We start from the raw sequence: 11,689 nt of genomic DNA on the forward strand, positions 1-11,689 counted from the left end.
GACCACCCTAAAGTACACATATACATTGTGTGAGTGCGTGTGCGTGCGTGTGTGTGTGTGTGTGTGTGTGTGTGTGTGTGTGTGTGTGTGTGTGCTTGTGTGTTTACATCTGAGATAAAATTTGTTACAGTGAAAAAACACCTGTTGTGAAAACTTTCTTGCTGCAAACATGATTTCGTTGTAGATGAATTTCACTGTATATGTGCACTTGGCGCCAGCACAAGCTAGGCTAAAGTTTGATGACCAAGTTCGTGGTTATGCAATCGGATTTGCGGCCGCATTTTGGACACTTGAATGAAGAGAAGGGTGGAGCTGTGAACTGATCGCCCATCTGGTGGTGTGTTGTGTCCAATGGTGGCGGAAGATGCCGGTCCAACAGGGCAGACCCAAAATTATTGTGAGGGTTTACTGAGAACGTCTGGCAGAATCCTGTAAGAAAGAGTTTCAGGCTGAAGGAGTTCTATCGGGCCTTTTTGGCTTGTGGGAATCCAGAGGCAGCTGGTAGGTACCGCCTGACGAAGCTGAATGCAGCTTCAGCACTTGCTAAGGCAAAAACTCAAGCATGAGAGGAGTCTGGCGTGCCCAAGGAAGACGACTTCCGGTTTGGAGAAATTCTGATGTACCATGCGGTGTCTGCGGAGGGGGAAGCAGTACACAGTCAACATTGTATATAGTGGAGATGGGGTACTGCTTCCCTCAACATGAGACATTATGAATCGTGGAGAGAATACTTCGAAGACCTCTTCAATCCCACCGAAAAGCCTTTCCACGAGGAAGTCTGAGTTCTCTAAGGTGGGCTTTCCTATCTCTGAGGTTGAGGTCACTGAGGTGGTTACAAAGATGCTCAGTAGTAAGGCCACGGGGGTGGATGAGATCTGCTCAGACTTCCTAAAGGCTCTGGATGTTGTGGGGTTGTCCTGATTGACACACCTCTGCAACATCGCATGGACATTGGGGACAGTGCCTCTGGATTGGCAGACCGGTGTGGTGGTTCCCATTTTTAACCCCCGTGCAATGCAGGTAAACTTCATGTACACCTGACATGCGTTGTGTTGTAAAAACGAATGCATGCCACAGGTTTAAAACCCATGCATGGCATGTATTTGTTTTTGCAACACAACGCATGTCAGGTGTTCATGAAGTGTACCTGCATTGCAATGGGGTTAAGAAGGGTGACTGGAGGTATAATACTCCTCAGCCGCCCTTGTAAATTCTATTCAGCGAGGCTGGAGAGGAGGGTTAGACGGGAGGTCCAATCTCAGATTCAGGACGAGAAGTGTGGTTTCCGTGCGGGTCGTGGAACAATTGACCAGCTCTTCACCCTCAGCAAGGGTACTCAGGGGTGCATGGGAGTTTCTCCAACCAGTCCGTGACTTGGCGAAGGCATTTGACCGTATACCCTGGGGTATCTTGTGGAAGATGCTAGGAATATGGGGTATTGGACGCCGTAATAATGGCTGTCTGATTCCTGTACTACCTGCGTCAGAGTTTGGTCCACATTGTTGGCATTAAGTCGGATTTGTTTCAAGTGAGGGTTTGACTCTGCCACGGTTGCCCTTTGTCACCAATTCTGTTCATAAACTTTATGGATAAAATTATTAGGCTCAGCCAAGGCATTGAGGGTGTCTGACATCTCTGCTTTTTGCAGATGATGTGGTACTGTTGGCTTCTTCAAGCCATGATCTTCAACTCTCACTGTAGCAGTTTGTGGCTGATTGTGAAGCGGGAGGAATGAAAATCAGCACCTCCAAATCTGAGACCATGATCCTCAGTTGGAAAAGGGTGGAGCTGCTTCTCCTGGTCGGGGAAGAGATCCTGCCCCAAGTGAAGGAGTTCATGTATCCTGTGGGGTTATTCACAAGTGAGAGCATTATGGAGCGGGAGATCACCAGTGGGATCAGTGCAGTGTAATGCAGACTCTGTATTGGCCGATCATGAGGAAGGAGTTGATCCTAAAGGCGAAGCTCTTGATTTACCAGTTGATCTACATTCCTATCCTCATATATGGTCACAAGCGGGGGTTCGTGACTGAAAGAATGAGATCCCAGACACAAGTGGCCAAAATGAGTTTTCTTCGCAGGATGTCCATGCTCCCTTAGAGATAAAGTGAAAAGCTGGGTCATCCGGTTGGGGCTCAGAGTCTAGCCGCTTCCCCTCCGCATTGAGAGGAGCCAGATAAGGTGGCTCGGGCATCTTATTTGGATGCCTCACTGGTGAGGTTTTCTGGGCGTGTCCCACTGAGAGGAGACCCCAAGGACAACCTTTGATATGCAGGAGAGATTATGCCTCCTGGCTCACTTGGGAACACCTCGGGATCCCCCAGGTCGAGCTGGAGGAAGTGGCTAGGGAGAGTGAAGTCTGGGATTCCCTCCATAAGCTGCTGCCCCCGCGACCTGACCTCGGATAAGCGGATGACAATGATGATGAAATGAAGAATAGAAGAATAGTTGGTCAGCAAAATCAGGATTCATACCATGCATGTGTACCACCTCGGGTCTATTCACTCCAGTTTTCACTAGGTTTTATGGATAAGTAAATAGACAGGGGAGGGTGATATTACCACCAACAAAGTGTCTGTAATAAGCTGTCAAAAATAAGTGCAAACAATAAATGACAAAAAGTACCAATGACTGGCCAGTTGACTTTATGACCTCGTCTTCTTAGAACCTCAGCCACCTCTTGGTTGATTCCCTCCTCCAAATTCACAGACCATTGATTTTCTATGCAGAGAAACAACCAATGTATGAATGGGTATGCGCGAATGAAGAAAAGACAGACGGTGTTCCAAACATTCTAATACTTCTCAAGTTACAGTAGTATTACCATGAAATACAGTGTACACACACTATTTGTGGGTTATAGGAACCAGGCAGGCCTGCGAATCGCTAAAATCTGCTTATAACTCACACACATTGAAATGCATTGGGGGAAACAAATATACACGTATTTTTTTTAACCCCAAAAATTCTTCCATGTACACTGACAAGCATTCAATATGCACTAGCCACAAAAAATGGGGGAAATGGGAAATCAGAAAAAAAAAAAAATTTCATGAGTTTGCACGGGACTACTGTAGTGTGTGGACCAAGGTGTTAACAAAAACGAAATAACTAAAACAAAAATTGAAAAAAACATTTCGTTAAGATATTTTATTTAAAAACAAAAATGCATTTAAAAAAGAAAAACAAACTGAAATATCTTAAAATTATAAAACTAAAACTAACTATAATAATAGTAAATATGTTTCCTTTTCATCTTTGACAATGAATATCATAGGAGTTTTTCTTGTACTTGACAAACGTGTGTGTGTGTGTGTGTGTGTGTGTGTGTGTGTGTGTGTGTGTGTGTGTATGGGTGTGGGTGTGTAAGTGTGTATCATATTTTGCTTGCACATGTTGACAACCTTGTGTGTTTCATGCATATTGAAGTGCATGTGTTTGTGTGCCTCCCTCATTTAAGGAGAGACAATGTTGTACATTCCACAGGGGAACACAATCATTACCGAAGCAGGAACCCAAGCCTGGAGGCCACGGCTCTGCATGTTGTGTGAATAGATCCAGCTACTTTCTCACTGAGACGTGCTGTGAACACGCAGTCCACTATTACCAATGGCCTGCAGGTCAAACCTAACTGTCACCTCATTTCATCTGAGGGTAAACACTTAGGAATGAGAAAAACAAAGTTAACCAGCCATGGCAGTCTGGCAAGTGATGAATCGATCTTTGCTCCACGCACAAACCGCATCAGCTCATCAATTATACTTGAATTAAGCACAGAAAAGGTTGAGTGGGTTCCTTCTGTGAGGTGACATTTACAGTAACTCCAGACAGTTTAGCTCAAAAAGAAGTTTTCCAACGGGCCTCTGAGGGCCAAATCAGCTCAGAAGTTCTCTGCTGCCCTCTATTGGTCATTACAAGTCACCACTCATTCCCCACGCTTGGCAGGCAGGTACGAACATATGGCAACTATCTATCTCACCAAATAACAGGTGTATGAGAGATTGCGCTTTTTTTACCATCGTGCCCATTCTCTTTTGTCAATTTCCCTACTGGCATAAAGCAGACAAAGTATAGCTGAGTTAATTTCCCCTGTTGCACCCGTGAGCATATCCCACAGGAAACTGTTGTTCCATCCTAATAGATGGCAATCAGAGGTGATGCCAGCTGTCACCTAATGGTTGATGTATTTGTTCATCACACTCTTAGCTTTCCATGTGCAGATGTGATGTATCCGTACATACTGTACGAAGGACTGTTGCAGTCAAGTCTTAGGCCACCACTGGCCGAGACGATCCATCACGTAACTGCAGGGTGTAGGATGCTGGCAGGGAAAGCCTACATGGAACGCCATAACCAAGTGGCTGGCATCATCTACCGAAACATCTGTGCGGAGTATGGACTGGAAATCCCAAGGTCAAAATGGGAAACATCTCCGAAGATGGTGGAGAATGACCAAGCGAAGATCCTGTGGGACTTCCAGATCCAGACTGACAAGATGGCAATGGCGAATCAACCGGATATCGTGATCATAGATAAAGGGCAGAGGAAAGCCGTTGTAGTGGATGTAGCGGTCCCAAGTGATGGAAACATCAGAAAGAAGGAACACGAGAAACTCGAGAAATACCAAGGGCTCAGAGAGGAGCTGGAGAGAGCCTGGAAGGTAAAGGTGACAGTCGTGCCTGTGGTGGTCGGAGCACTTGGGGCAGTGACCCCCCAAACTAGATGAGTGGTTGCAACAGATCCCAGGAACAACATCGGACATCTCAGTCCAGAAATGTGCAGTGCTGGGAACAGCAAGGATACAGCGCAGAACCCTCAAGCTTCCTGGCCTCTGGTAGAGGACCCGAGATGAATGGGGGAGGGACACCACCCGAGGGGGTAGACGAGGATTTTTTTTTTTTTTATATTTAAAAAAAAAAAAAAAAAAAATCCTATATATCGCAATATCATTATCGGCCCCGGTATCGATATCGCGATATCATTATCGGCCCCGGTATCGATATCGCGATATCGATATCGCGATATCCATATCGATATCGCGATATCGATATCGCGATATCCATATCGATATCGCGATATCAATATCGCGATATATACACCGCGGTATCGATATGGATATCCCGGTATCAATATCGCGGTATCGATATCCATATCAATACCAAGGTCGATATAGATATCGCCATATCGATACCGGGGCCGATATCGATACCGGGGTCGATATAGATATCGCCATATCGATACAACACTAGTGACACTGTTAGACCGCAAAAAAAACGAAATCCGCCGTGCGTGCCATCCCATGCCTACTTCGCGCACGGGTGCAACGCCCGGTGTCGCTCCACGACCTGCAGAAGGTGCTGTCGCTGTTCCTCGTCGCGCGTAATGGCGCCGCAGAACGCGCTGATGAGGGCGACGCCCCTCTCCGCAAAGTCGTTCACCACCCGTAGGTGACGAGCGCGCCGACGAGCCGTGGTGAGCTTCGGGCTGCCCAACAAGCCACACTTCGGTGGCTGAGCGTGAGCGTCTTGCAGTTGCAGCGGCCATGCTGAACGCAGGCACAGCCACGACTAACGCAATACGCAACGCTTCTCCTGGCCCAGCAGGAACTGCCGATCCTCATGCTCTTTTTTTTTTTTTTTCGATGTCGAAAAGCGTCCTCAGCTCAGCGTCCAGTAAGAATTCCGGCGATTCTCGACTTCAATTGAAAGATATTAGCTCGCCAGTAGGTGACCGTTGTGTGTTAGGCGTGCGTTTGAGTTTGTCTCCGGCTGCTGAGAGCAGCGATGGAAGGGTTAGTTCGTCAGGAGGTGATCGTTCGGGTAACATTCAGCCCAGCCAGTGTCACGCATGGCAAAATGCACGGTTAAAATACACATGTTCACCCTATTGAGACCAGTTGTTATGGTGGAAACTTTGGCCGCTTTGCGGGACGGGAAAATATCATCAGATCGGAATGAAATTTTGCACAGAACCTTGTACCATAGTATCGACAAGAATTCCGACCCGGCCCAACGAATCCGACAAACTTCTTTTTTTGCCATGAAAATGTGGACCACCCTAATATATATAAAACTAACTGATTTAAAAAATACAACATGTCAAAACAAAATATAAACTACCTATAATGAAAAATCCAAAACTATTATGACCTGGTGGGGACTGGCAGTTCACCAGGAAAGGTGAATAACCTTGTACTATTTTTTTGTGGAGGTGAGGTGAGACAACTTAATCTCTCTCACACGCTTGTTGGTATCCTCTTTACTTCAGCGAAGATCTTTTGAATGCGATGGCAAAATTGGATTCATCCATGCATCCATTTTCTATATCCCGCTTATCCGTACAGAAAATAGGAATCTGGAGCCTATTTCAGTTGAGTGCAGGCAAGAGGTGGGGTGCGCACCTTGGCCTGGTCCCTAGTGAATAACAAAACACATACAGGATCGAAAAACAATGACTGAGACTCCCATTTACACCTAGCAGGTATTTAGGAACCACCGTGCTGTCTCTTTGTGATTTCCAGATTCTTTTATAATCACGCTATTTCTTAACATGTGACTATTTAACCCAAGCTAAGCTATTGTCGTCATATTTACCTTTGAGGTCATATTCTACAAAAATTCTCGGTGAATCGAGTGCTTGTTGTGGATTCATCCCAAACTCCAACATGTTAAGCAACACCTAAACACATACAAAAAAACAATACGTGGGTTAGACGTTTTGTTATATTGTCCATTTCCACAAAACTGAAGCATTTTGCTGGTAAGATTTGTTACATCCGCACACGAAACAGCTGGAGCACAAAAAAATTGGATTCACAAAGCGTACAATTGTCAATGAGGCTTTGCTCAATGAAATGTCTAATTGCTGTCCTGTTGTACTCCTCAAGTCCACAAATGCTTTCATCAGCATCTTTGACCACAAAGGTTTTTGTACATCTGATCTCAGCGAGGAATCACTCATTGTGAATTGGGTATTTGTTACTCCATACCTGAATGTGTCCTTGTGGTTGCATCAAAGCGCCCATTACTCCCAAGGAGGCGAGGAGTTGTGGCTTTTGGGATTCAGATGCGCAGTCAGTGAGAAGTGCGGGTATTATGGTGTGGTAGGGCCGCTTCCCCCCGGCAACGCAGTTAACACTGTTCTGATGAAGAGAGAAGCTGGCCCCACGATTCTGTCAGAATTGGGAAAAGATTTCCCAAAAGTATTAACCTGACCAGTAATCAATACTTGATCATCAATCCAAGTTGATTATATGGACAAAAGTATGAGGACAAACTACAACAATCACTAACAAAGGAAAATAAGAAATGTGTCTTGAGCAGCATTCAATGTTCTGACTTTATATTTTACCTGACTGTGTAAAGATTATGAGAATTGCTGTCCCGTCATACAGAAGAACATTTATGAGATCAAGAGTGAAGGTCATTCGCTCAAGTTCATAGTAAATTCATATGCAACAGGTAATCTGATTACTGTAAATTCTGGTCTGTTGAATGCGCTGGTATATAGGATGCACCCAATTGTTTATTTTGTTATTTTAAAAAGGCTCAATTTAAAAAAAAAAAAAAAACACCCTCTGGTTTGCTCACCTTAGCCTGAAGGTGGCAATTATGTCACACAACGCTTTATAAGCTTTATGCTGTGCTTGTTGGACATTCTATTTGTATGTGTTACAAACAGTTTTATGCTTCTTTTATGGCTTAAAAAGTGACGTCCATTTGTGTTAGCCTGTCTACGGCATTTCCCCATTCTCTGTTCGGTTAAGCTAACAGAGTTATGTCAGGCTAAAAATATCTCCTGTGATGCTTTGTTGAAAGAAGTTTGAATGAACATTTATGACAAATAAACTGAAGCAAGAACCCTTTCCCTCTCATTTGGACTGTTAGATGTCAAACTAAATATTGGGCAGAATGCATACAATTTACAAGAGAAAATAAACTGCAACTTTTATGTCGAAAATGAGTGGAAACAGCACAAGGTAAAAGAGGCAAAAAAAAAATACAGCAGGTTGGCATGAGAAAAATATGCAAAACTAAGTCAGTTTAGACATATGCAGGTTGTATGTTTCAGCAGATATGAATGAATACAGATTCCGAGTGCTTCACTGTGTGCAAATTTAAAAAACATGAGTTAACACTTGAACATTTAGCATAACAATTTAAAAAAAATCCTGAATTGTAAACATGATTTTTGTGCATGGAGCTAAGAAAAGAAGAGACTGTGACAATCCTAGCATCAAGAAAATATGCATAGGTAGGTAGGAAGGTAGGTGGGTGGGTAGGTAATGCATACATAAGTATACTGGCTTCAGTAGTTGAATTATATTACTCGCTCACACGTGACACACAAAAAGAAACATCAACAGACAGTTTTGTGCTGCATCGTCAGACCTGAAGAGAGAAACCGCAGTCCTTTGGGACAAGACCAGTCCCGAAGCCCATAAATGTGCTGTTGATGAAAGAACAGGCATTACCCTGACAGTCAACCACACAGAAATAGACTGTGTCACTTTCTGTCATCAGGGCAGGCTCTACATCTTGCATGACCCTAGGGCACAAACAATAAATATTACTCTTTGAATAAAGTTATGTTATTTGTTTTGTTTTGACTTTTGCCTGATTGTTTTTTTTTTTTTTTGCAGTGTTTTCCCGACATCAATCAAAATGCACACAAATAATCTCCTCACTCAGACATGCCCAAATGCCAATGTTAGTCAACCTTAATGAGCCAAAGCGCATATTTAACATGAGAAAACTCTCATGGATAACCGGCAGACAAATATGTTACAAAAAGTACGTAATGAAATAATGCAGAGCGCTTCTCAGTGTACTCACGAATGTATTCACTCACTGTGAAATCGGGGCTTGTGTAACAGGGCCAGTAAAACGCTTAACTTAAAATATTTACTGTACTGCATTATAATAACACAAAATCTGTGAAATGATAAATACCTGACGTTTTGTTTTACTATATCCTCCATTATCTAAAGGTGGACCCAACATTTTTAAATGTTCCCCTACTTCAATAATTAACGTGGCCCCTGCCTCTTTGAAATTGTGCTCATGCCTTTGACCCTCCCCTTTTTCTCTTGATGTCCATGGGAATGTAAGCATCTTTAGAGCTGGAGACACTTTTTATTTCAATTAGAAGTAGAAATATTGCTGTGCCATATAATGTGTGTAGGTGCACGCTGTCACACCATAATTGACGGGGGGTGGGGGGGGGTACTGTTGTTAATATCAGTTTTTGTGATTTAGACGATGTGAATGTGACTCGGAATGGGTGTCTGTCTATAAATATGCACTGCCAATGACTGGCAACCATTTCAGAGCATAGTCTGCCAATCGCCTGAAGTCAGATGGGAGTTCAAAACTTTAATAGGGTCATTGTATAAATCTACATTACAATTGCGGCACTGAAATCCAAAGTCTTCTGAACTAAGCAAATGCGACCTTGCCAAAATACACACACAGCAGACATGGCATTTAAAAAAAAAAAACGGAGAGACTGCAAGGCGGTTGGGTCAAAGCATGGAGCCAAGGCAAACATCTACACTCCAATCGAAAGTCAACAGAGTGTGACAGGCTCTCACTGGTACGAACTAAAGCGTGCGCACACACACACACACACACACACACACACACACACACACACACACACACACACGCACATGCCCACGCACACGCACACACACACGCACACACACACAATCACAAACATGTACCTGTCCATGTTGATGAGCTGGGCTCGCTGGCTGCTGCACTTTTTTTCCAATAGGCTTTGCAGTGGAATGGTCACATGGTCTGGGTCACCCACGTAGCTTTTAGCATCTGTTTGGGCTAAGCGAATAGCCTCCACCAGAATATGGATGTAGTCTGCACTATTATGACCTAAAGCTTTAAATAAACATGGGGACTTCAGTTCTGTAGTTTCAATCCACTCTGGTATGAACAGCCCATATCAAGTCATTTTCCATGTGCAGATATTCGTCACACTGGTAGATGTGTGGCTAATTGCTTTTTGTGGTATCACTTTCAGTATTATGTTCAGTAAATTCGCTCCGCTGGTTGCTCAAATTCAAAACTATCCAAAATAGGAAGCTTACAACAGATGAACTTGTTTAATGACGCAACTGGTGGGTGGACCGGCACTCTGATGTTGTGAAGTGAAATTTAACACATCTACATCATCCTCCCAGGCTCCCAGTGTAATGGTTACCTTTGAGAGGGAAGTTCTCCAGGATGTTGAGAAGCAGCAGGGCAGCCAACCCTTGACTATTAGGAGGAGACTCCCATAGGCGCACACCCTGAGCACACAATGGAGTCATTTACTCTACTGACCATGTTTGTCAAACAGAAATCCAATAAGCAAATGAAAGTTCAAAGACACCTTGTACTTTGTGCTGATGGGACTGACCACATCACTGTCATGGCTGCTGAGGTCATCCAAGGTCATGACTCCTCCATGTTGGACAATGATGTCAATGATGGCTTGGGCAACTCTGCCCTGGTAGAAAGCTGCCTTTCCATGCTCTCCCAATTCCTATTTGTGTAGTGGGCCAAATATGTGTCTAATAATCATAAAATTGGGTGCAACATTCAACATTATGTGTGGTAATTGCAAGGCAAAATAATGAGCATGAGAAAAGGGAGCTAAACGATTGCATAGACAAGAAGAGCAGCTTGGATCAAGTTCATGCACCAGAAGTAATGAGTTGTCTTAAATGTCAGAGAAAAGGACAACATCTATGGTGCTACTAGAAATTGTGGAAGAAATTGCAACAAGGACAGATAAAAAATAATTTACTGATGGTGTTTTCATAGACCAGTAGTGTGGTAATTGCAAGGCAAAATAATGAGCATGAGAAAAGGGAGCTAAACGATTGCATAGACAAGAAGAGCAGCTTGGATCAAGTTCATGCACCAGAAGTAATGAGTTGTCTTAAATGTCAGAGAAAAGGACAACATCTATGGTGCTACTAGAAATTGTGGAAGAAATTGCAACAAGGACAGATAAAAAATAATTTACTGATGGTGTTTTCATAGACCAGTGTTGTGTCCAAGGACCGGCAACCCGAGGCCAAGGCCGAGGCCAAGGACTTGGAATATTTTCCGAGGCAAGGCCAAGGAAGGCCAAGGACTTGCTTCCGAGGCCAAGGCCAAGGACTGATTTTGAAACTGAGGCCTAGCCAAGGACATGTATAAAACAATGCTGTCATACCACTTGGCAGGTCCTCATGATTTGCAACACCCCTCCATCATAACCCTTTGCACTCCCTAACGCTTGAATGAAGTGTTTTTATTCAAAGAGTAGAACAGTCAGGGTACGTGTTATTTATACTGAGAAAAAGAAATAAAATCACATGATATACATTTATGAATTAATGTTTTAGTGCAGTAGTTTCTTAATATGAAGTAAATCAACACTCAACAGGCATGACATGGCACGGAACACAAGTTGAGAAATGACTTTGCATAGAAGTCAATCACTGACTGCAGAAAAAGCGGTAATCTCGCAGTGATCATTTTACAGTTTACCTGCAGCGAGTCCCAGGGACTCACTGATCAGAAAAGTATGAATCCCATTATGCATTGAGAGAGTCCCAAATTTCAAATTCCGAAATGGTCTACTTATTCAATTGAATATGATAATAACACAAACAACATATACATACAATTATAAACAAATGC

At 43.5% G+C, this 11,689-nt stretch overlaps 1 protein-coding gene across 5 annotated transcripts in view; it reads right to left on the minus strand.

Annotated features, from left to right (window-relative positions):
- Positions 1–11,689, minus strand: part of LOC109512748 (putative gamma-glutamyltransferase YwrD) — a 34,956-nt gene that overhangs the window by 2,548 nt on the left and 20,719 nt on the right. For 3 of the 5 annotated variants that reach the window (XM_019864720.1, XM_019864719.1, XM_019864721.1), the window contains exons 5-11: positions 10,389–10,541; positions 10,218–10,305; positions 9,724–9,895; positions 8,390–8,546; positions 6,988–7,170; positions 6,593–6,677; positions 2,625–2,720 (exon numbers count right to left, since the gene is read on the minus strand). In XM_019864720.1, coding sequence (XP_019720279.1) covers positions 2,625–2,720; positions 6,593–6,677; positions 6,988–7,170; positions 8,390–8,546; positions 9,724–9,895; positions 10,218–10,305; positions 10,389–10,541 — 934 coding nt within the window. The remainder of the gene's footprint in view (positions 1–2,624; positions 2,721–6,592; positions 6,678–6,987; positions 7,171–8,389; positions 8,547–9,723; positions 9,896–10,217; positions 10,306–10,388; positions 10,542–11,689) is intronic. The other 2 variants (XM_019864723.1, XM_019864722.1) reach the window with 2 other exon arrangements.

Source organism: Hippocampus comes, unplaced genomic scaffold, assembly GCF_001891065.2.
Source record: "Hippocampus comes isolate QL1 unplaced genomic scaffold, H_comes_QL1_v1.1 scaffold172, whole genome shotgun sequence".
NCBI lineage: Eukaryota > Metazoa > Chordata > Actinopteri > Syngnathiformes > Syngnathidae > Hippocampus > Hippocampus comes.